Raw genomic sequence first — 26953 nt, 5'->3', positions numbered from 1 at the left:
TAATTAAACATCACCTCACTACCCAGTATAATTAAACATCACTACCCTGTATAATTAAACATCACATCACTACCCAGTATAATTAAACATCACTACCCAGTATAATTTAACATCACCTCACTACCCAGTATAATTAAACATCACTACCCAGTATAATTAAACATCACTACCCAGTATAATTAAACATCACCTCACTACCCAGTATAATTAAACATCACCTCACTACCCAGTGTAATTAAACATCACCTCACTACCCAGTATAATTAAACATCACTACCCTGTATAATTAAACATCACATCACTACCCAGTATAATTAAACATTACTACCCAGTATAATTTAACATCACCTCACTACCCAGTATAATTAAACATCACTACCCAGTGTAATTAAACACCACTACCCACTATAATTAAACATCACCTCACTACCCAGTATAATTAAACATCACCTCACTACCCAGTATAATTAAACATCAATACCCAGTATAATTAAACATCACTCCCCAGTATAATTAAACATCACCTCACTACCCAGTATAATTAAACATCACTACCCAGTATAATTGAACATCACTACCCAGTATAATTAAACATCACTACCTAGTATAATTTAACATCACCTCACTACCCAGTATAATTAAACATCACCTCACTACCCAGTATAATTAAACATCACCTCACTACCCAGTATAATTAAACATCACCTCACTACCCAGTATAATTAAACATCACCTCACTACCCAGTATAATTAAACATCACATCACTACCCAGTACAATTAAACATCACTACCCAGTATAATTAAACATCACTATCCAGTATAATTAAACATCACATCACTACCCAGTATAATTAAACATCACTACCCAGTATAATTAAACATCACTACCCAGTATAATTAAACATCACATCACTACCCAGTATAATTAAACATCAATACCCAGTATAATTAAACATCACATCACTACCCAGTATAATTAAACATCACCTCACTACCCAGTATTATTAAACATCACCTCACTACCCAGTATAATTAAACATCACTACCCAGTATAATTAAACATCAATACCCAGTATAATTAAACATCACTACCCAGTATAATTAAACATCACTACCCAGTATAATTAAACATCACCTCACTACCCAGTATAATTAAACATCACATCACTACCCAGTATAATTTAACATCACCTCAGTATAACCATGCTACTAATTCTGCATTATTTCTTGAACTGTTTAACTAAGTACCCGATCCGTTAACGCTCCCCTCCCATAAATCACCTCTGTCTTTGACAATATTAATGACGTTTAGTAACTTTACACCCCTGGACCCTCAGGGGAAGGGAACCTAGCCGGAGGGGATGTGTGTGTGTGTGTGTGTGTGTGTGTGTGTGTGTGTGTGTGTGTGTGTGTGTGTGTGTGTGTGTGTGTGTGTGTGTGTGTGTGAGCTGCGAATCGAAGGTTTAGTCAACCGGTAGCAGGTGCTGATAATGATGCGGGAAAAGTGTTCAATATTAATAACAATATTTCCCTGAGGCCTTACAGTTACATACAGTTACAGTTACATACACTTACATACAGTTACTGTTACATACACTTACATACAGTTACAGTTACATACACTTACATACAGTTACTGTTACATACACTTACATACAGTTACAGTTACATACACTTACATACAGTTACATACAGTTACAGTTACATTCAGTTACAACAGTTACAACAGTTACATACAGTTACATACAGTTACATACAGTTACAGTTAAAACAGTTACATACAGTTACATGCAGTTATGTACAGTTACAGTTACATATAGTTACAGCAGTTACAACAGTTACATACAGTTACATGCAGTTACATACAGTTACAGTTACATACAGTTACAGTTACATACAGCTACATACAATTAGTTACATACGGTTACATGCAGTTACATGCAGTTACATACAGTTACATACAGTAACAATAGTTACATACAGTTGCATACAGTTACATACAGTTACTTACAGTTACATACAGCTACATACAGTTACATACAGTTACAGTTACATACACTTGCATACAGTTACAGTTACATACACTTACATACAGTTACATACACTTACGTACAGTTACATACACTTACATACAGTTACAGTTACATTCAGTTACAACAGTTACAACAGTTACATACAGTTACATACAGTTACATACAGTTACAACAGTTACATGCAGTTACATACAGTTACAGTTACAACAGTTACATACAGTTACATACAGTTACATACAGTTACAGTTAAAACAGTTACATACAGTTACATGCAGTTATGTACAGTTACAGTTACATACAATTACAGCAGTTACAACAGTTACATACAGTTACATACAGTTACAGTTATATACAGTTACAGTTACATACAGCTACATACAATTAGTTACATACGGTTACATGCAGTTACATGCAGTTACATACAGTTACATACAGTTACAATAGTTACATACAGTTGCATACAGTTACATACAGTTAATTACAGTTACATACAGCTACATATAGTTACATACAGTTACAGTTACATACAGCTACACACAATTAGTTACGTACAGTTGCATACAGTTACAGTTACATACAGTTACAGTTACATACAGTTACAGTTACATTCAGTTACAGTTACATACAGTTACAGTTACATACAGTTACATACAGTTACAGTTACATACAGCTACACACAATTAGTTACGTACAGTTACATACAGTTACAGTTACATACAGTTACAGTTACATTCAGTTACAGTTACTTACAGTTACAGTTACATACAGTTACAGTTACATTCAGTTACAGTTACATACAGTTACAGTTACATACAGCTACACACAATTAGTTGCATACAGTTACATACAGTTACAGTTACATACAGTTACAGTTACATTCAGTTACAGTTACATACAGTTACATACAGTTACAGTTACATACAGTTACATACAGTTACAGTTATATTCAGTTACAGTTACATACAGTTACATACAGTTACAGTTACATACAGTTACATACAGTTACAGTTACATACAGTTACATAAAGTTACATACAGTTACAGTCACATACAGTTACAGTTACATTCAGTTACAGTTACATACAGTTACATATAGTTACAGTTACATTCAGTTACAGTTACATACTGTTACAGTTACATACAGTTACAGTTACATACAGTTACATACAGTTACATTTACATTCAGTTACCGTTACATTCAGTTACAGTTACATACAGTTACATACAGTTACATTCAGTTACAGTTACATACAGTTACATACAATTACTTGCAGTTACAGTTACATGCCAGACATCTACAGTAGGTTGTCTTAAATTGCACCCTATTCCGTATATAGTGCACTGCTTTAGACCAGGGCCCATAGTCAAAGGCCCATAGTCTCTGGTCAAAAATTGTGCACTATATGTAACTAGGCAAGTAAGTTAAGAACAAATTCTTATTTATAATGACGGCCTACCCCGGCCAAACCCTAACCCGGACGACACTGGGCCAACTGTGCGCCGCCCTATGGGACTCCCAATCACGGCCTGTTGTGACACAGCCCAGGATCAAAACAGGGTCTGTAGTGACGCCTCTAGCACACTGAGATGCAGTGCCTTAGACCGCTTCGCCACTCAGGAGGCTTTCTATATTGATATCTTTCTATACTATGGGACTAGGGCTTTTGGACTGGTTTAACAGATTTCAATTACAAGACTAAGATTATGTTTATCATTACTGGCCTTTCTATCTTTCTTTTTTTGTAAATGAACAGTATTTTTTCATGCGTTGCATTTCACACCTGATTTTGACCGTGTTAAATTTACTAGCTGTATTTATTGTTTCTAAAGATTAATGGAAATATATATAAAAATGATTAGCATTTCAAAAAGCGTAATTGTATTACATTTGGTGTGTTATTGTAACAAAAATTATTTTAAAGATTTTTACTTACAACTATACACTATGCACTGACTTAAAATAGCCTTTACTAAGTGCAAAGACAACGTGAAAATATAGCAGTGGTCACAGTAGGTTTGTGTGTGTGTTGAAAAACGTTCATTAGGAAGTGGATCCACAGTGATATGCTGTGTGTTTCATGAAGGATTGATAATGTGGTAGCACTAGTTACAAGCAATCACTTTCAATTTGGTCCTGGCCTGGCCTTGAAGCCTGGGGCTGCATCCCAAATGGCACACTATTCCCTACATATGGGCCCTGGTCAAAAGTAGTGCACTATAAGGGAATAGGGTTCCATTTGGGACAGGCCCCAGGCAACAGGCCCACATTGATTCAGAGCATTATGAGTGTGTTTACACCAGCCTAGCTGTCGTCATGGCAGCGCCAAAGTATCTCACAGAGGCTATATCCAAAATAGCACCCTATTCCTTACACTCTTTAGAAAAAAGGGTTCCAAAATGTTGCTTCGGCTGTCCCATATGAGAACTCTGTTTGGTTCCAGGTAGAACACTTTTGGGTTCCATGTAGAACCTTCTGTGGAAAAGGTTCTACTTGGAACCCAAAAGGGTTCTACCTGGAACTAAAAAGGGTTCTCCTATAGGGACAGCCGAAGTACCATTTTAGGGTGCCATTTGGGATACAGCCAGAGATACACACAGAATATACGCTGGTCAGCAGAATAAACCCTCAGGGTTTATATCTGATTATTTTACTTCATTATTGCGCTCCGGGTTTTAAACCTTAAATAAGGTTGGGGAAATAAATGGAGTAACGAAACGCAATTACACTTTCCTAGGAATCCAGAAGTTCTGTTGGCGAAAGATAATATTTACCTTATATCTTTAATGTTTAAATGTGTACTTGCCCCCCTCATTTCTTTTCAACTCTCTCTCTCAGTTATTGGAACCAGTGGCTTCAGCCCAAGACAAACACACCAGTTCTCCTCTCAGATTTACCCTTCCAAGTAAGGCTTCTTTTATTTTGCTTTAGAAAATAAACGGCATCCAACTTCATTTGGTTCCTTTAATTAGATCCTGCTGCTAGATGTGGAGGTTTCTACCTGCTTTGTTTTGCCTGGATGTCTGCAGTTTGTGCACTTACAAAATCAGTTGTAATTATTATCTTGTAAAAATGTCCTTTGCGACGTATACTTCTTATTTTCCTGTCCTAATGCTAGTCCTACTCCTGTACTAATTTACTATCTCTCTTTACGAGCTTCAGACCACTATGTAAAATTATGTAGCAGAATCACAAAGAATGTGTCCGTATTATGATGTTTTTTGTGTTTGGTAAAATATGTTCCTCCTTTCTTTCTTCCTTTCTTTCTTTCTTTCTTTCTCTCTTTCTTTTCTATCTTTCTTTCATTGTATTTATTTCTCTCTATCTCTCTCTCTCTTCTCCATGTTTCTTTTCTGAAATAGCAGATCGTATCCACATATTCTTCCTACTCCTTCATCCCAAAATATGGCTGCGTATGGTCAGACACAGTACACCACAGGAATGCAGCAGGCCGCAGCCTATGCTAGCTACCCCCAGCCTGGACAACCCTACGGGATACCTGCCTATGGTAAGCACAGGCCAAACCCATGCCTAATGATTATTACAGGAACTTTACATTACAAACCCATCACTTCCCTTTCTACGTACTAGATGTATCCGTATCACTAGGGTACCTCATGCCACACATGCAAATACCTTTATATTACTTATAGTTAGCTATATTACACGTATCTTTGTAATATAGAATAAAATGTGATAATAATATGTCTATATATATGATAAAGATACAGGGCCCTCTGAAAGTATTTTGTTGTGTTACAGCCTGAGTTTAAAATGGATTAAATGGGGATGTTGTGTCACTGGACTACACACAATACCACATAATGTCAAAGTGGGAATTGTGTTTTTTTAAAAACATTTTTACAAATTAATAATAAATGAAATGCTGAAATGTCTTAAGTCAATAAGTATTCAAGCTTTTTGTTATGGCAAGCCTAAATAAGTTCAGGACTAAAAATGTGTCTAACAAGTCACGTAATAATTTACTTACTCTGTGTGCAATAATAGTGTTTAACATGATGATTGAATGACTGCATCATCTCTTCACCCCACATACAATTATCTGGAAGGTCCCTCAGTCGAGCAGTGAAACACAGATTCAACCACAAAGACCAGGGAGGTTTTCCAATGCCTCATAAAGAAGGGCACCTATTGGTAGATGGGTAAAAATAAAAAAGTTGACATTAAATATCCCTTTGTGCATGGTGAAGTTATTAATTACACTTTGGATGGTGTATCAGTAAAACCTGGTTCAGTCTGCTTTCCGCCAGACACTGGGAGACAAAGTCACCTTTCAGCAGGACAGTAACCTAAAACACAAGGTCAAATATACACTGGTGTATATAATATAACGTTGAATGTTCCCAAATGGCCTAATTACAATTTTGACTTAAATAAGCTCGGAAATCTATGGCAAGACTTGAAAATAGCTGTCTAGCAATGATCAACAACCAACTTGACAGAGCTTGAATAATTTTTTTAAGAATAATCTGCAAATATTGTACAATCCAGGTGTACAAATCTCTTAGATACTTACCTAGAAAGACTAACAGTTGTAATTGCTGCCAAAGGCGATTGTTATGTAAATTTGATATTTCTGTATTTCATTTTCAATACATTTTCAAACATGTTTTCACTTTGTAATTATGGGGTATTGTGTGTAGATGGGTGAGAAATGAAAATCTATGTAATCCATTTTGAATTTAGGCGGTAACACAACAAAATGTAGAACAAGTCAAGGAGAATGAATACTTTCCGAAGGCACTGTAAATAAACTTTATTTTCATAAAGATTCATCTTTATATTGTTTCTGTTCTAATTCAAAGTAAGGTTATGATGTTCATAATATTATAATATTAGTTCTTATTCAGCTAATTATATATATATATATATATATATATATATATATATATATATATAATTAGCTGAATATATATATATATATATATATATATATATATATATATATATATATAATTAGCTGAATAAGAACTAATATTAATAATAATAAGAACTAATATTATAATATTATGAACATCATAACCTATATATATATATATAAATGGCATGCTAGTTGTGTAGTCTTGGTAATACCACGTGCTATACAACTCGTGCTATACAACTCGTCACCGGGGTATTGCAAATAAACACTTAGCTCAGGACAAACAGTTCCCACGATAAAACAAAAGGAGACCTAGAACTATGCTGAGTCGTTGGTTTGTGCCTGCACCATATTTCCCGCAACCATCAACAACAACAACAACAACAAAATTGCTTATCAAGCTATTCAGTCAGATCGGAACGATTACCAATATACATTTGAAAAACAACAACGACCAAAAACCGGTGTCTTCAGGCGTCATAGGAACGAAACAGCAAAGTACATAACGATGTTCTTTATTCGTCCGATGACTTTAGAAGGTCTTGACCCCCCACAGACTGTCCAATATGACTAGGAATTTAGAACATGCATCACAATGATACCCTATATAGTGCACTACTTTTCACCAGAAGTAGTGCACTACAGTATATAGAGAATAGCATGCCATTTGGAACACACAGAAAGTTTGTTTGAGTGGTAGTGAACCTGCCATGACATAGGAAAGAGGTTGAGTTTGAGTCTATATAACCGACTGGCAGTTGGACTAACAACAAACACTAGTAGCAACTGTGTTGTTTTTATTACTTAATAATTCAGAGGTCGTCCATCTTTTAGCCATTCACACGTGCTACGTCATTCACACATGCTACGTCATTCACACATGCTACGTCATTCACACATGCTACGTCATTCACACATGCTACGTCATTCACACGTGCTACGTCATTCACACGTGCTACGTCATTCACACGTGCTACGTCATTCACACGTGCTACGTCATATTTCTTGTATAACTTTAATCTACATTAGTCTGTTCATTTTTAAACCCCAAACTACAGTTGATTCTGAAGTGAGGATTACAAACTACAGTTGATTCTGACTTGGGGATTACAAACTACAGTTGATTCTGACTTGGGGATTACAAACTACAGTTGATTCTGGCTTGGGGATTACAAACTACTGTTGATTCTGACTTGGGGATTACAAACTACAGTTGATTCTGACTTGGGGATTACAAACTACTGTTGATTCTGACTTGGGGATTACAAACTACTGTTGATTCTGACTTGGGGATTACAAACTACCGTTGATTCTGACTTGCAGATTACAAACTACAGTTGATTCTGAAGTGGGGATTACAAACTACAGTTGATTCTGACTTGGGGATTACAAACTACAGTTGATTCTGACTTGGGGATTACAAACTACAGTTGATTCTGACTTGGGGATTACAAACTACAGTTGATTCTGACTTGCAGATTACAAACTACAGTTGATTCTGAAGTGGGATTACAAACTACCGTTGATTCTGACTTGCAGATTACAAACTACAGTTGATTCTGACTTGGGGATTACAAACTACAGTTGATTCTGAAGTGGGATTACAAACTACCGTTGATTCTGAAGTGGGATTACAAACTACCGTTGATTCTGACTTGCAGATTACAAACTACAGTTGATTCTGACTTGGGGATTACAAACTACAGTTGATTCTGACTTGGGGATTACAAACTACAGTTGATTCTGACTTGGGGATTACAAACTACTGTTGATTCTGAAGTGTGGATTAGGTGTATTATCAATATATAAATTATATCAGTTACTAGAGACTGATTTAAAAAAATCTGTCCTACAGGTAAAATGATTCAGTTAACCTGTAATAATAAAGATAACAATACTAATATATTTAGTTGTATTTATTATAAAGCTAGCTCTATTTAATATAATACTAAATTGCTTTTAACATAAGAGATAGAGATATGTCTCAAAGTGCTTGGTTTAGAGTTGTCTGACAGCAGTGAGTTGTGTGTGCATCAAACCAATGTGGTGTTACTAACTGATTCAGGTCCATTATGGGCAGGCATAAAGACAGAGGGCGGACTGAGCCAGTCCCAATCCCCAGGACAGGCAGGCTTCCTCAGCTACAGCTCTGGTTTCAGCACCCCTCCGACGGGCCAGGCTCCATACAGCTATCAGATGCCAGGTGAGGAACACAGATAATATACTGTACTGTATAACTACCCTGAATTGACATGTATTTCTCTTCTCTACTTTAGTCTCCTCTCCTCAACTTCCTACCTTGTCTCTCCTCTCCTCTCCTCTCCTCCCCTAACCCTCCTACCTTGTCTCTCCTCTCCTAACCTTCCTACCTTGTCTCTCCTCTCCTCCCCTAACCCTCCTACCGTGTCTCTCCTATCCTCCCCTAACCCTCCTACCTTGTCTCTCCTTCCCTAACCCTCCTACCTTGTCTCTCCTCCCCTAACCCTCCTACCTTGTCTCTCCTCTCCTCCCCTAACCCTCCTACCTTGTCTCTCCTATCCTATCCTCCCCTAACCCTCCTACCTTGTCTCTCCTCTCCTCTCCTCCCCTAACCCTCCTACCTTGTCTCTCCTCTCCTCTCCTCCCCTAACCCTCCTACCTTGTCTCTCCTCCCCTAACCCTCCTACCTTGTCTCTCCTCCCCTCCCCTAACCCTCCTACCTTGTCTCTCCTCTCCTCCCCTAACTATCCTACCTTGTCTCTCCTCTACTCCACTAATCCTGCTATAGCCTCTTTTCAACAATGTCAGAAACATGGACAGACTGATTCACCCCCCCCCCCCCAACACACACCACCACTACCACCACTACGCACTGCCGCTGCCACCCACCACCCCCCTCCTAACAGATGGTTGTGTAGAGCAGCAGCAGTTATGAGGAGCTCTTTATGTGTTCTCTCTCCCTCTCCTTTTCTCTCTCCCTCTCCTCTCCTTCCTCTCTCCTCCTCTCTCTTCTCCCTCCTCTTAAGAAGAATCAGCACAGATGGAAACATGATGGTGGGCCCTTAAGAAGCTCCAGTCATGTTCTTCCTTTGTTGTTTTATCCCCTGTTCTCTGAGATCCTATTTGTATTTGTTTAAGAGCTGAGACCATGGTGATTTATACCCTAGAATCCACCCATAAATATAACTTGCTTTCTCTCTCTCTCTCTCTCTCTCTCTCTCTCTCTCTCTCTCTTGCTCTCCCCCCCTTTCTCTCTCTCTCTCTCTCTCTCTCTCTCTCTCTCTCTCTCTCTCTTGCTTCTCTTTCTCTCTCTCTCTCTGGCTCTCTCTCTCTCTCTCTCTTTCTCGCTCTCTTCCTTTCTCTCTCTCTCTCTCTTCCTTTCTCTCTCTCTCCCTCTTTCTCTCTCTCTCTTTCTTTCTTTCTTTCTTTCTAAAAGTAGATCAGGCTAGCTGCCATGTTGTGTTTCCCTTCATGGTTGGTTTCTGTCAGAGAACCTCAACAAACTTTATGCGTTCTCCAACAGAAAGCACTACTTTACATTACATACTGTAGTCATTATCCCAAGATGGCTAAGGGAACTATAATTATAACACACTTACACAGGTAGTTACTCTGGTATAAGAGGCCTGTACCAGAGAGACCATAAACTTACTGTGGCCTAGCTATGCTCAAAAAGCCTCATCTATTCTCAATAGCCATGCTAACCATAGCTAACTGTAGTCTACTGTATCAGTGTTAGCTGTGGCTCAATTGGTAGAGCATGGTGTTTGCAACGCCAGCATGGTGTGTGCAACGCCAGGGTTGTGGGTTCGATTCCCACAGGGGCCAGTACAAAAAAAATATAAAATGCATGAAATTAAATGAAATGTATGCAATCACTACTGTAAGTCGCTCTGGATAAGAGCATCTGCTAAATGACTAAAATGTAAATGTACTTAACTGTAGCCTATCAGCGCTAGCTGTAGCTAAATGTAGCCTGTCAGCGCTAACCATAGCTAACTGTAGCCTATCAGCGCTAACCATAGCCAACTGTAGCCTATCAGCGCTAGCCATAGCCAACTGTAGCCTATCAGCGCTAGCCATAGCCAACTGTAGCCTATCAGTGCTAACCATAGCTAACTGTAGCCTATCAGTGCTAACTATAGCTAACTGTAGCCTATCAGCGCTAACTGTTGTCTATTGTATCAGCACTAACTGTAGCCTATCAGCGCTAACCGTAGTTAACTGTAGCCTACTGTATCAGTGCTAGCTATAGCTATCAGTGCTAGCTGTAACTGACTGTAGCCTATCTACCACAGATCTAATCCAACGATTATGGATATACTGACAAGATACACGTCTCTCCACACTAACAATGGGATTTGTTGTCCATGGTTTGGCGAAACAATGAAAAAATACCACCTGCTGGGGAGACAGATTTTCCGCAGTTGTGCCTCTCTCTTCCTCTTCCTCTCTTGCTAAGCTAACCAGCACTAACCGAAACCTATCAGCACTAGCCATAGCTTTATGTTCTCTCCTCTTCACTATAGTCAATTATAGCCATGCTAACCATAGCCTATCAGCCATGCTAACCAGAGATAACCGTAGCCTATCAGCCATGCTAACCAGAGCTAACCGTAGCCTATCAGCCATGCTAACCAGAGCCTATCAGACATGCTAACCGTAGCCTATCAGCCATGCTAAGCATAGCCTATCAGACATGCTAACCAGAGCTAACCGTAGCCTATCAGCCATGTTAACCAGAGCTAACCGTAGCCTATCAGACATGTTAACCAGAGCTAGCCGTAGCTTTATGTTCGCTCCACTGTGTAATGTGTGACAGTAGAAACATCTCCACATGTTGTTGAAAAGCCTGCAGAGCATCTCACAATAAATAAGGCCAGGCCAACAGAACAGCAGATGTGTGGAGTGGCCGGGGAAGCCTCTTTTCCACGCCTCTTAACCAAATACTCCCTGCCTGCCTGCCTGCCGGGTGACTCCCTGCCTGCCGCAGCCCTACAGCTCTGAGAGAAACACTGTACATAGCCAAATAATATAACATTTCAAATGTCTATATTCTTTAAAAACTTGTGTGAGTGTAATGTTTACTGATTATTTATTTCTCTTGTTCATGTCCCTTTTGTTTATTGTCTATTCCATTTACTTTGGCAATGTAAACATCTGTTTTCCATGCCAGTAAAGCCCTTAAAATTGAATTGAATTGAAAGGGAGAGAGAGAAGGGGGAGAAAGAGCTACTTTCCTGGCCCCAATGGTTTAACTCATGATGACAGTATTATGTACCCATTTGTCTTCCTCTCTCTTTCTTTCTCTCTCTCTCTCTGCTTCCCACTCTCTCTCTGTCTCTCAATTCAATTCAAGGGGCTTTATTGGCATGGGAAACATATGTTAACATTGTCAAAGCAAGTGAAGTAGATAATAAACTAATTAACAGTAAACATTACACTCACAAAAGTTCCAAAAGAATAAAGACATTTCAAATGTCATATTATGTCTATATACAGTGTTGTAACGACGTGCAAATAGTTAAAGTACAAAATTGGAAAATAAACCTACATAATTATGGGTTGTATTTACAATGGTGTTTGTTCTTCACTGGTTGCCCTTTTCTTGTGGCAACAGGTCACACATCTTGCTGCTGTGATGGCACACAGTGCTATTTCACCCAGTAGATATGGGACTTTATCAAAATTGGATTTGTTTTAGAATTCTTTGTGGATCTGTGTAATCTGAGGGAAATATTTGTCTCTAAAATTGTCATACATTTGGCAGGAAGTTAGGAAGTGCAGCTCAGTTTCCACCTCTTTTTGTGGGCAGTGTGCACATAACCTGTCTTCTCTTGAGAGCCATGTCTGTCTACGGCGGCCTCTCTCAATAGCAAGGCTATGCTCACTGAGTCTGTACATAGTCAAAGCTTTCCTTAAGTTTGGGTCAGTCACAGTGGTCAGGTATTCTGCCACTATGTTCTCTCTGTTTAGGGCCAAATAGCAATCTAGTTTGCTCAGTTTTTGTTAATTCTTTCCAATGTGTCAAGTAATTATAATTTTTTTTTTCATGATTTGGTTGGGTCTAATTGTGTTGCTGTCCTGGGGCTCTGTGGGGTCTGTTTGTGTTTGTGAACAGAGGCCCAGGACCAGCTTGCTTAGGGGACTCTTCTCCAGGTTTACCTTTCTGTAGGTGGTGGCTTTGTTATGGAAGGTTTAGGAATAGCTTCCTTTTAGGTGGTTGTAGAATTTAACGGCTCTTTTCTGAATTTTGATAATTAGTGGGTATCGGCCTAATTCTGCTCTGCATGCATTATTTGGTGTTTTACGTTGTACACAGAGGATATTTTTTGCAGAATTCTGCATACAGTGTCTCAATTTGATGTTTGTCCCATTTTGTGAATTCTTGGTTGGTGAGCGGACCCCAGACCTCACAACCATAAAGGGCAATGGGTTCTATAAATTATTCAAGTATTTTTAGCCGGATGCTAATTGGTATGTCAAATTTTATGTTCCTTTTGATGGCATAGAAGGTCCTTCTTGCCTTGTCTCTCAGCTCGTTCACACCTATGTGGAAGTTACCTTGGGCGCTGATGTTTAGGCCAAGGTATGTATCGTTTTTTTGTTTGCTATAGGATTCATGGTCCTGGCAACTGGACCTTTTTTGGAACACCATTATTTTGGTGTTACTGAGGTTTACTGTCAGGGCCCAGGTCTGTCAAGGCCCAGGTCTGTCAGGGCCCAGGTCTGGCAGAATCTGTGCAGAAGATCTAGGTGCTGCTGTAGGCCCTCCTTGGTTGGGGACAGAAGCACCAGATCATCAACAAACAGTAGACATTTGACTTCAGACTCTAGTATGGTGAGGCCGGGTGCTGCAGACTGTTCTCGTGCCCTGGCCAGTTCATTGATATATATATATATATATATATATATATATATATATATATACACTGCTCAAAAAAATAAAGGGAACACTTAAACAACACAATGTAACTCCAAGTCAATCACACTTCTGTGAAATCAAACTGTCCACTTAGGAAGCAACACTGATTGACAATACATTTCACATGCTGTTGTGCAAATGGGATAGACAACAGGTGGAAATTATAGGCAATAAGCAAGACACCCCCAATAAAGGAGTAGTTCTGCAGGTGGAGACCACAGACCACTTCTCAGTTCCTATGCTTCCTGGCTGATGTTTTGGTCACTTTTGAATGCTGGCGGTGCTTTCACTCTAGTGGTAGCATGATACGGAGTCTACAACCCACACAAGTGGCTCAGGTAGTGCAGTTCATCCAGGATGGCACATCAATGCGAGCTGTGGCAAGAAGGTTTGCTGTGTCTGTCAGCGTAGTGTCCAGAGCATGGAGGCGCTACCAGGAGACAGGCCAGTACATCAGGAGACGTGGAGGAGGCCGTAGGAGGGCAACAACCCAGCAGCAGGACCGCTACCTCCGCCTTTGTGCAAGGAGGAGCAGGAGGAGCACTGCCAGAGCCCTGCAAAATGACCTCCAGCAGGCCACAAATGTGCATGTGTCTGCTCAAACGGTCAGAAACAGACTCCATGAGGGTGGTATGAGGGCCCGACGTCCACAGGTGGGGGTTGTGCTTACAGCCCAACACCGTGCAGGCCGTTTGGCATTTGCCAGAGAACACCAAGATTGGCAAATTCGCCACTGGCGCCCTGTGCTCTTCACAGATGAAAGCAGGTTCACACTGAGCACGTGACAGATGTGACAAGAGTCTGGAGACGCCGTGGAGAACGTTCTGCTGCCTGCAACATCCTCCAGCATGACCGGTTTGGCGGTGGGTCAGTCATGGTGTGGGGTGGCATTTCTTTGGGGGGCCGCACAGCCCTCCATGTGCTCGCCAGAGGTAGCCTGACTGCCATTAGGTACCGAGATGAGATCCTCAGACCCCTTGTGAGACCATATGCTGGTGCGGTTGGCCCTGGGTTCCTCCTAATGCAAGACAATGCTAGACCTCATGTGGCTGGAGTGTGTCAGCAGTTCCTGCAAGAGGAAGGCATTGATGCTATGGACTGGCCCGCCCGTTCCCCAGTCCTGAATCCAATCGAGCACATCTGGGACATCATGTCTCGCTCCATCCACCAACGCCACGTTGCACCACAGACTGTCCAGGAGTTGGCGGATGCTTTAGTCCAGGTCTGGGAGGAGATCCCTCAGGAGACCATCCGCCACCTCATCAGGAGCATACCCAGGCGTTGTAGGGAGGTCATACAGGCACGTGGAGGCCACACACACTACTGAGCCTCATTTTGACTTGTTTTAAGGGCATTACATCAAAGTTGGATCAGCCTGTAGTGTGGTTTTCCACTTTAATTTTGAGTGTGACTCCAAATCCAGACCTCCATGGGTTGATAAATTGGATTTCCATTGATTATTTTTGTGTGATTTTGTTGTCAGCACATTCAACTATGTAAAGAAAAAAGTATTTAATAACATTATTTCTTTCATTCAGATCTAGGATGTGTTGTTTAAGTGTTCCCTTAATTTTTTTGAGCAGTATATATATATGATATATATATCAATGAACTGGCCAGGGCACGAGAACAGGCCAGTTGCTAGGACCATGAATACAAATTCCATCTAGACACCGTTGTCCTATAGCAAACAAAAAACGATACATATATATATATATGATGAGGGTGGGGCTTAAGCTGCATCTCACTTTTTTTCCGCACACTTGTTGTTTGTTTACATGGATTTTATAATGTTGTATGTTTTTCCCCCAACAACACTTTCCATCAATTTGTATAGCAGACCCTCATGTCAAATTGAGACAAAAGCTTTTTTTTTAAATCAACAAAGCATGAGAAGACTTTGCCTTTGTTTTGGTTTGTTTGTCAATTAGGGTGTGCAGGGTGAATACGTGGTCTGTCGTACGGTAATTTGATAAAAAGCCAATTTGACATTTGCTCAGTAATTTTTTTTTGCTGAGGAAATGCACGAGTCTGCTGTTGATGATAATGCAGAGGATTTTCCTAAGTTTGCTAATGACGCATATCCCACGGTAGTTATTGGGGTCAAATTTGTCTCCACTTTTGTCGATTGGGGTGATCAGTCCTTGGTTCCAAATATTGGGGAAGATGCCAGAGCTCAGGATGATGTTAAAGAGGTTAAGTATAGCCAATTGGATTTTGTGGTCTGTATATTTTATCATTTCATTTAGGATACAATCAACCCCACAGGCCTTTTTGGGTTGGAGGGTTTGTATTTTGTCTTGTAGTTCATTCAATGTAATTGGAGAATCCAGTGGGTTCTCGTAGTCGTTAATAGTTGATTCTAAGATTTGTATTTGATCATGTACATATTTTTGCTGTTTGTTCTTGATTATGAAGCCAAAAATATTGGAGAAGTGGTTTACCCATACATCTCCAATTTGGATAGATAACTGTTCGTGTTGTTGTTTGTTTAGTGCTTTCCAAATTTCCCAGAAGTAGTTAGATTCCATGGATAGTAGAGACCCTAGTAGAGACCCTAGAGGAGCTAGTAGAGACCCTAGTAGAGACCCTAGTAGAGACCCTAGTAGAGCCCCTAGTAGAACCCCTAGTAGAGACCCTAGTAGAACCCCTAGTAGAGACCCTAGTAGAACCCCTAGTAGACCCCTAGTAGAGCCCCTAGTAGAGCCCCTAGTAGAACCCCTAGTAGAACCCCTAGTAGAGACCCTAGTAGAGACCCTAGTAGAGCTGGTAGAGCCCCTAGTAGAGCCCCTAGTAGAGCCCCTAGTAGAACCCTAGTAGAGCCCCTAGTAGAGACCCTAGTAGAGCCCCTAGTAGAGCCCCTAGTAGAGCTGGTAGAGCCCCTAGTAGAGCCCCTAGTAGAGCCCCTAGTAGAGCCCCTAGTAGAGCTGGTAGAGCCCCTAGTAGAGCCCCTAATAGAGCCCTTAGTAGAGCCCCTAGTAGAGCCCCCAGTAGAGCTGGTAGAGCCCCTAATAGAGATGTAGAGCCCCTAGTAGAGCTGGTAGAGCCCCTATTAGAACCCCTAGTAGAGCCCCTAGTAGAGCCCCTAGTAGAGATGTAGAGCCCCTAGTAGATTCACTAGTAGAGCCCCTAGTAGAGCCCATAATAGAGATGTAGAGCCCCTAGTAGAGCCCCTAGTAGAGCCCCTAGTAGAGATGTAGAGCCCCTAGTAGATTCACTAGTAGAGCCCCTAGTAGAGCCCCTAATAGAGATGTAGAGCCCCTAGTAGAGCCCCTAGTAGAGCCCCTAGTAGAGACCCTAGTAGAGACCCTAATAGAGCCCCTGTTGGAACCCCTAGTAGAGCCCCTAGTAGAGCCCCTAATAGAGATGTAGAGCCCCTAGTAGAGCCCCTAGTAGAGCCCCTAGTAGAGCCCCTAGTAGAGCCCATAATAGAGATGGTAGAGCCCCTAGTAGAGCCCCTAGTAGAGCCCCTAGTAGAGCCCCTAGTAGAGCCCCTAGTAGAGCCCATAATAGAGATGGTAGAGCCCCTAGTAGAGCCCCTAGTAGAGCCCCTAGTAGAGCCCCTAGTAGAGCCCATAATAGAGATGAAGAGCCCCTAGTAGAGCCCATAATAGAGATGAAGAGCCCCTAGTAGAGCCCATAATAGAGCCCCTAGTGGAGCTCCTAGTAGAACTCCTAGTAGAGCCCCAAAGTAGCACCGTCATTAGCCCCCAGCTCTCACCAGCTCAGGATCCAGCACCCAGGCCAGCCTTAGGCCATGTTCAAAATGGAACCCTATTCACTATATGGCCCTGGCGAAAACCCTTGGAGGAACATATCATAGGCCTGTGTGTGTGTGTGTGTGTGTGTGTGTGTGTGTGTGTGTGTGTGTGTGTGTGTGTGTGTGTGTGTGTGTGTGTGTGTGTGTGTGTGTGTGTGTGTGTGTGTGTGTGTGTGTGTGTATGTGTGTGTCTTTTCTGTGTCCCTCGCTAGTGCCAGGCTGTGGCCAGCTGTCAAGGGGAATCTGATTAGATGAATGTTTTTACTCTTTGCTTTCACGTCTGATGCCACAGGGTCTTTGTGTGGTGCTAAAGTCATTGTACCAGACAGGAGAGGGGATCTGCATGACTCTGACTGGCCTTATTTAACATGAACTTTATCAAGTTTATAAATAGGAATCATCTGAATGTATTTCACAATTTATATATTTATTTATATATATATAATATATATATATATATAAGCAAAGTGAAATGGTGAGAAGTACAGCAACTACATGATTAATTCATTTAAAATGTGTGTTCTATTGTATGATGATTACCTAGTTTGCTATCAAGGTGCTGGAGTAGACCGAGGTTGCCTCCCTAACACACTACTTATAGATCTACCCACAGGGCTCTTGTCTAAAGTAGTGCACTATGTAAGGGGACAGGGTACCACATGGGACACACACACAGAGAGAGAGAGAGAGAGAGTCTCGCGATCCTGTCACTGAACAGATGTTAATTAGGTGAATAATTGTGTCCATGCGTTCTGTCGTTCTGTCCCACCGTGTGTGTGTGTGTGTGTGTGTGTGTGTGTGTGTGTGTGTGTGTGTGTGTGTGTGTGTGTGTGTGTGTGTGTGTGTGTGTGTGTGTGTGTGTGTGTGTATGTGTGCGTGTGTGTGTGTGTGTGTGTTAGCTATTATCCAGTGAGCTGCAAGTCTGCAGTCTATTCTACTCTGCATGCCTTTTAAAGGAAGCCCATCTGGACTTGATAGGCTATTCCCAAGTGGGGCATATGAACTTCTGCCACAAATATTGTGCACTGATGATAGACATAGCCCTTGGCTAGGGGACTGATCAACCAGAGCAAATGGACTTCCATTGTAGGGTCCAGAAGGCAGGAGAGAGAGGGGGAGGGAGGGAAATAAGAAGGGATGGTGTCTGGTCTTGAGTGAGTGAGCTAACTGGAGCAGGACCGGGGGAGGGAGAGAAAACATGCCCCCCGGGGAACCGCAGGCACCCCCACCAGCCCCCCAGCCTGGGCCCTCTCTAGTGGGGGCAAGCAGGGGTTCAGCAGGCACCTCCCACAACCCGCCCCACCAACCCCCCAGCCTGGGCCCTCTCTAGTGGGGGCAAGCAGGGGGAATGGTAGTAGGTGCCAGCATATCGGTTTGTGACAAGAACTTCAACGCTTCTGGGTTTTTCACGCTCAACCGTTTCCCGTGTGTATCAAGAACGGTGGGAAGCATTGGAGTCGACATGGGCCAGAATCCCTGTGGAGCACTTTCGACACCTTGTAGAGTTGAGAATTTAGGCTGTTCTGAGGGCAAAAGGTGGGTTGTAACTCAGTATTAGGAAGGTGTCCTTAATGTTTTGTACACTCAGTGTATATACAGTACCAGTCAAAAGTTTGGACACCTACTCATTCAAGGATCTTTCTTTAATTTTACTATTTTCTACATTGTACTACTCTTGGCATTCTCTCAACCAGCTTCACCTGGATTGCTTTTCCAACAGTTTTGGAGTTCCCACATATGCAGAGCACTTGTTGGCTGCTTTTCCTTCCCTCTGCTGTACAACTCAGGTGATTGTGGAGGCCAGGTCATCTGATGCAGCACTCCATCACTCTCCTTCTTGGTCAAATAGGCCTTACACAGCCTGGAGGTGTGTTGGGTCATTGTCCTGTTGAAAAACAAATAATAGTCCCATTAAGCCCAAACCAGATGGGATGGCGTATTGCTGCAGAATGCTGTGGTAGCCATGCTGGTTAAGTATGCCTTGAATTCTAAATAAATCACTGACAGTGTCACCAGCAAAGCACCCCCAAACCATCACACCCTCCTCCTCCATGCTTCACGGTGGGAACCACACATGCGAAAATCATCCGTTCACCTGCTCTGCGTCTCACAAAGACACGGAGGTTGGAACCAAAAATCTCTAATTTGGACTCATCAGACCAAAGGACAGATTTCCACCGGTCTAATGTCCATTGCTCGTGTTTCTTGGCCCAAGTAAGTCTCTTCTTCTTATTGGTGTCCTTTAGTAGTGGTTTCTTTGCAGAAATTCGACCATGAAGGCCTGATTCATGCAGTCTCCTCTGAACAGTTGATGTTGAGATGTGTCTGTTACTTGAACTCTGTGAAGCATTTATTTGGATTGCAATCTGAGGTGCAGTTAACTCTAATGAACTTATCCTCTGCAGCAGAGATAACTCTGGGTCTTCCTTTCCTGTGGTGGTCCTCATGAGATCCAGTTTCATCATATCTTTTGATGGTTTTTGCAACTGCACTTAAAGAAACTTTCAGAGTTCTTGAAATTTTCCAGATTGACTGACCTTCATGTCTTAACTTCTATGGGCTACGTGGGACGCTAGCGTCCCACCTGCGGGACACAGCCAGTGAAATATCAGGGCGGCAAATTCAAAACAACAAAATGTCATAATTCAAATTTCTCAAACATACAACTATTTTACACCATTTTAAAGATACACCTCTCCTTAATCCAACGTTATGGTCCGATTTCAAAAAGGCTTTACAGTGAAAGCATAAAGTTAGATTATGTTAGGACAGTGCCAACACAAGAAAAACCACACAGCCATTTTCCAAGCAGGAGAGGGGTCACAAAAAACAGAAATACAGCTAAAATTAAGCACTAACCTTTGATGATCTTCATCAGATGACACTCCTAGGACTCAATGTTACACAATACATGTATGTTTTGTTCGATAAAGTTTATATTTATATCCAAAAAACCCCGTTTTACATTGGCGCATGATGTTCTGAAAATATTTTGCCTCCAAAACTGCCGGTGTATCAGCACAACAATTTACAAAAATACTCATCATAAACGTTGATAAAATATTAAACTGTTATTCAAAGAATTATAGATTAACATCTCCTTAATGCAACCGTTATGACAGATTTCAAAAAAGCCTCACAGGGAAGGAAAAAAAATCACAAATTTACTTTTAACAAGGCACACCTGTTAATTGAAATGCATTCCAGGTGGCTACCTCATGAAGCTGGTTGAGAGAATGCCAAGAGTGTGCAAGGCTGTCATCAAGGCAAAGGGGTGGCTACTTTGAAGAATCTCAAATATTAAACACTTTTTTGGTTACTACATGATTCCATATGTGTTATTTCATAGTTTTGATGTATTCACTATTATTCTACAATGTAGAAAATTGTAAAAAATAAAGAAAAACCCTTGAATAAGTTGGTGTGTCTAAACTTTTGACTGGTACTGTATATATAGTTGAAGTCGGAAGTTTACTTACACTGAGGTTGGAGTCATTAAAACTCGTTTTTCAACCACTCCACAAATTTCTTATTAACAAACTATAGTTTTGGCAAATCGGTTAGGACATCTACTTTATGCATGACACAAGTCATTTTTCAAACAATTGTTTACAGACAGAATATTTCACTTATAATTCGCTGTATCACAATTCCAGTGGGTCAGAAGTTTACATACACTAAGTTGACTGTGCCTTTAAACAGCTTGGGAAATTCCAGACAATTATGTCATGGCTTTAGAAGCTTCTGATAGGCTAATTGACATCATTTGAGTCAATTGGAGGTGTACCTGTGGATGTATTTCAAGGCCTACCTTCAAACTCAGTTCCTCTTTGCTTGACATCATGGGAAACTCAAAAGAAATCAGCCAAGACCTCAGAAAAAAACATTGTAGCCCTCCATAAGTCTGGTTCATCCTTGGGAGCAATTTCCAAATGCCTGAAGGTACCACGTTCATCTGTACAAACAATAGTACGCAAGTATAAACACCATGGGACCACGCAGCCGTCATACCGCTCAGGAAGAAGACGCGTTCTGTCTCCTTTGGTGCGAGACTTACAAATCAATCCCAGAACAACAGCAAAGGACCTTGTAAAGATGCTGGAGGAAACAGGTACAAAGTATCTATATCCACAGTAAAAAGAGTCCTATATCGGCATAACCTGAAAGGCCGCTCAGCAAGGAAGAAGCCACTGCTCCAAAACCGCCATAAATAAGCCAGACTACAGTTTGCAACTGCACATGGGGACAAAGATCGTAGTTTTTGGAGAAATGTCCTCTGGTCTGATGAAACAAAAATAGAATTGTTTGGCCATAATGACCATCATTATGTTTGGAGGAATAAGGGGGACGCTTGCAAGCCGAAGAACACCATCCCAACCATGAAGCACGGGGGTGGCAGCATCAGGTTGTAGGGGTGCCTTGCTGCAGGAGGGACTGGTGCACTTCACAAAATAGATGGCATCATGAGGCAGGAAAATCATGTGGATATATTGAAGCAACATCTCAAGACATCAGTCAGGAAGTTAAAGCTTGGTCGCAAATGGGTCTTCCAAACGGACAATGACCCCAAGCATACTACCAAGGTTGTGGCAAAATGGCTTGAGGACAACAAAGTCAAGGTATTGGAGTGGCCATCACAAAGCCCTGACCTCAATCCTATAGAACATTTGTGGGCAGAAAAAGCATGTGCGCGCAAGGAGGCCTAGAAACCTGACTCAGTTACACCAGCTCTGTCAGGAGGAATGGGCCAAAATTCACCCAACTTATTGTTGGAAGCTTGTGGAAGGCTACCCGAAATGTTTGACTCAAGTTAAACAATTTAAAGGCAATGCTACCAAATACTAATTGAGTGTATGTAAACTTCTGACCCAGTGGGAATGTGATGAAAGAAATAAAAGCTGAAATAAATCATTCTCTCGACTATTATTCTGACATTTCACCTTCTTAAAATAAAGTGGTGATCCTAACTGACCTACGACAGGTGAATTTGAACTAGGATTAAATGTCAGGAATTGTGAAAAATGTTGTTTAAATGTATTTGGCTAAGGTGTATGCAAACTTACGACTTCAACTGTATCTCTGCTGAGTCTTGTCCAGTCCCAAATTGCACCCTATTCCCTATTTAGTGCACTATTGACCAGGGCTCCGGTCAAAAGTAGTGCACTGTGTAGGGAATAGGGTACCTATTGGGATGTAATTCTCTGATCTCCTGGGTGCTGCTACTCTTGCTGTTGTCATCTCTGACATGAGAGTACAGGTGGAGGTAGGGAGGGATGGAGGGAAGGAGGGAGGGAGGGAGAGTGTAGAGAGGAATCATGCCCTGTGGCCTTGTCTCCTGTCCTCTCTTCTCTTCATCCCTCTCTCCCAGGGCAGGAAGACAGAAAGCCCTATAACTCATGTCATGTATATTATTAAGCCATTAGATCCTATCAGCTCTTCTTTGAATGATTGAATTAGCCCTAGAGGTGGTTCTTTCAAAGCAGTGAAGAGAAGACATATTCTACATCTTCATTAGCAGGACGTCAGACACCCCTTTCTCTCAATTCAATGTTCAGTTTAAGGGGCTTTTAATGCCGTGGGAAACATATGTTTATATTGACAGAGCAAGTTAACTAGATAATTAAACAAAAATGAAATAAAGAATTACAAATTAACAGTTATTAACATCTCACTCACAGAAGTTCCAAAATAATTAAGACATTTCAAATGTCATATTATGTGCAAATAGTTAAAATACAAAAGGGAAAATAAATAAACATAAATAGGTGTTCTATTTACAATGGTGTTTGTTCTTCACTGGTTGCCCTTTTCTTGTGGCAACAGGTCACAAATCTTGCTGCTGTGATGGCACACTGTGGTATTTCACCCAGTAGATATGAGACTTTATCAAAATTGGATTTGTTTTCAAATTCTTTGTGGTTCTGTGTAATCTGAGGGAAATATGTGTCATCTCTTTTCCTTCCTCTCTCCCTCCCCTATTTTCTGTAGCCCCCCTCCCTCTCTCTCCCTCCCCCACTCCTCCACCCTTCAGTTGCCCTAACACAACAGGCTCAGTGTTCAGCCAATTGTGAGGGCCTGAGACCGCCTGCTCCCCCCCCTGTCATTCATCAAGCCAGATCCAATCAGTGATAAGGAAGGAAGAGGACGAAGATAAGGCTACTGTTTGGTTTTGAGCCTCTTCCTCCCTCCTTCTCCCTCCCTCCCTCAATTTCAATTATAATTTAAGGGCTTTATTGGCATGGGAAACATATTATGTTTACATTGCCAAAGCAAGTGAAATAGATAATAAACAAAAGTGAAATAAACAATAAAAAATAAAACAGTAAATATTACTCTCACAATAGTTCCCGTGTTGCTCAGTTGGTAGAGCATGGTGTTTGCAACGCCAGGGTTGTGGGTTCGATTTCCACAGGGGACCAGTACGGAAAAAATTTATGAAATGTATGCACTCACTACTGTAAGTCGCTCTGGATAAGAGCGTCTGCTAAATGACTAAAATGTAAATGTAAAAGAATAAAGACATTTCAAATGTCATATGATGTCTATATACAGTGTTGTAAGGATGTGCAAATAGTTGAAGTACAAAAGGTAAATTAAATAGTCATAATTATGGATTGTATTTACAATGGTGTTTGTTCTTCACTGGTTTCCCTTTTCTTGTGGCAACAGGTCACACATCTTGCTGCTGTGATGGCACACTGTGGTATTTCACCCAGTAGATATGGGACTTTATCAAAAATGGGGTTCGTTTTCGAATTCTTTGTGGATCTGTGTAATCTGAGGGAAATATGTGTCTAATATGGTCATACATTTGGCAGGAGGTTAGGAAGTGCAGCTCAGTTTCCACCTCCGTTTGTGGGCAGTGTGCACATACCCTGTCTTCTCTTGAGAGCCAGGTCTGTCTACGGCGGCCTTTCTCAATAGCAAGGCTATGCTCACTGAGTCTGTACATAGTCAAAGCTTTCCTTAAGTTTGCTCTCTCTCTCTCTCTCTCTCTCTCTGTCTCTGTCTCTGTCTCTGTCTCTGTCTCTGTCTCTCTCTCTCTGTCTCTCTCTCTCTGTCTCTCTCTCTCTCTCTCTCTGTCTCTCTCTCTGTCTCTCTCTCTGTCTCTCTCTCTCTCTCTCTCTCTGTCTCTCTCTCTCTCTCTCTCTCTCTCTCTCTCTCTGTCTCTCTCTCTCTCTCTCTCTCTCTCTCTGTCTCTCTCTCTCTCTCTCTCTCTCTCTCTCTCTCTCTCTGTCTCTGTCTCTGTCTCTCTCTCTCTCTCTCTCTCTCTCTCTCTCTCTCTCTCTCTCTCTCTCTCTCTCTCTCTCTCTGTCTCTCTCTCTCCACTAGGCCCTCACCGTTGGCTACCTGAAATCATTGTTCCACCAAACATCTTTTGTTCTCTCTTGGTTTTGTTCCCTTGCTCCAAGTGTTACAATGTGCCTTAACCAATATTATTGCTCTTCCGTATTCTATTGAGCCTTGATATTTGGGGAGGTACACTATCATATATCATACACTATCATATATGATACATTATCTTTATCATACAGTATCATATATCTAAATTGTCATATATCATACACTGGCATATATCATACACTATTATATATTGTTCACTATCATATATCATACATGATCATATATCATACACTATCATATATCATACATTATCTTTATCATACATTATCATATATCATACATTGTCATATATCATACACTATCATATATCATACATTATCATATATCATACACTGCCATATATCATACATTATCATATACCATACACTACCATATATCATACACTATCATATATGATACATTATCTTTATCATACAGTATCATATATCATACATTGTCATATATCATACACTATCATATATCATACATTATCATATATCATACACTGGCATATATCATACATTATCATATATTGTTCACTATCATATATCATACATTATCATATATCATACACTGGCATATATCATACATTATCATATATTGTTCACTATCATATATCATACATTATCATATATCATACACTATCATATATCATACATTATCATATATCATACACTGCCATATATCATACATTATCATATACCATACACTGTCATACATTATCATATATCATACACTACCATATATCATACATTATACCATACACTACCATATATCATACATTATCATGTACCATACACTACCATATATCATACATTATCATATACCATACACTACCATATATCATACATTACCATATACCATACACTACCATATATCATACACTATCATACACTATCATATATCCTACATTATCATATATCATACACTATCATATATCATACACTACCATATATCATACACTATCATATATCATACACTATCATATATCATACACTATCATACACTATCATATATCCTACATTATCATATATCATACACTACCATATATCTTACATTATCATGTACCATACACTACCATATATCTTACATTATCATATATCATACACTATCATACATCATACATTATCATATATCATACACTACCATATATTATACACTATCATACACTATCATATATACTACATTATCATATATCATACACTACCATATATCATACATGATCATATATCATACACTACCATATATCATACACTATCATATATCATACATTATCATTTACCATACACTATCATATATCATACACTATATCATACATTATCATATATCATACATTATCATATATCATACACTATCATATACCATACACTACCATATATCATACATTATCATATATCTTCCACTATCATTGAGTTTGTAAGTCATATGTATAACTCCTAAGTGATAACCGTGTGTTTCCATGTCCTCTCCAGGCGGGACGTTCACAACCACGTCAGGACTGTACGCAGGAAGCAACTCCCTCACAAACTCAACTGGCTTCAATAGTACACAACAGGTACTAACATATTCTACTGTATTCTAGCCTCCTAATGCCATGATAGGCATGTTTAGTATCATTGGTTTATATTGATATGCTATACTCTTGCTAAAATCCTGGGAACCTTGGGTTTGCGTCCCAAATGGCAACATGTTCCCTACGTAGTGCGTTACTTTTGACCAGAACCCATAGGGTAGTAGCGTACTACAAAGGGAATATGGTGCCATTTGGGACATAACCTTGATGTATGACATGTACGATACAGTCCAGTTACACTTCATCCACGTCACAAGAATCATACAGGAATCAATCATAACGTCTGAAGTGGTGTACACGGGGATTATCCCCTGCTTCTATGGATTATGCCAGAGGATGGGCATCCCAAATGGCACCCTGTCCACTATTTACATTAGCACACTACTTTTGACCAGTGCCCCAATAAGGCTCTGGTGCAC

The 26953-nt window shown here is 40.5% G+C and overlaps 1 protein-coding gene across 28 annotated transcripts in view; it reads left to right on the top strand.

The window, feature by feature from the left end:
* LOC106579723 (eyes absent homolog 1) overlaps positions 1–26953 on the top strand; it is a 169074-nt gene that overhangs the window by 55872 nt on the left and 86249 nt on the right. For 16 of the 28 annotated variants that reach the window (XM_045702841.1, XM_045702837.1, XM_045702830.1 and 13 more), the window contains 4 exons: positions 4871–4937; positions 5395–5540; positions 8980–9117; positions 26434–26516. In XM_045702841.1, the coding sequence (XP_045558797.1) occupies positions 5438–5540; positions 8980–9117; positions 26434–26516 (324 nt within the window). In that variant the 5' untranslated portion in view covers positions 4871–4937; positions 5395–5437. The remainder of the gene's footprint in view (positions 1–4870; positions 4938–5394; positions 5541–8979; positions 9118–26433; positions 26517–26953) is intronic. The other 12 variants (XM_045702842.1, XM_045702840.1, XM_045702832.1 and 9 more) reach the window with 3 other exon arrangements.

The sequence above is a fragment of the Salmo salar genome, chromosome ssa19, assembly GCF_905237065.1.
Source record: "Salmo salar chromosome ssa19, Ssal_v3.1, whole genome shotgun sequence".
Taxonomy (NCBI): Eukaryota; Metazoa; Chordata; class Actinopteri; order Salmoniformes; family Salmonidae; genus Salmo; species Salmo salar.
This window is presented reverse-complemented; position numbering and strand designations above follow the sequence as displayed.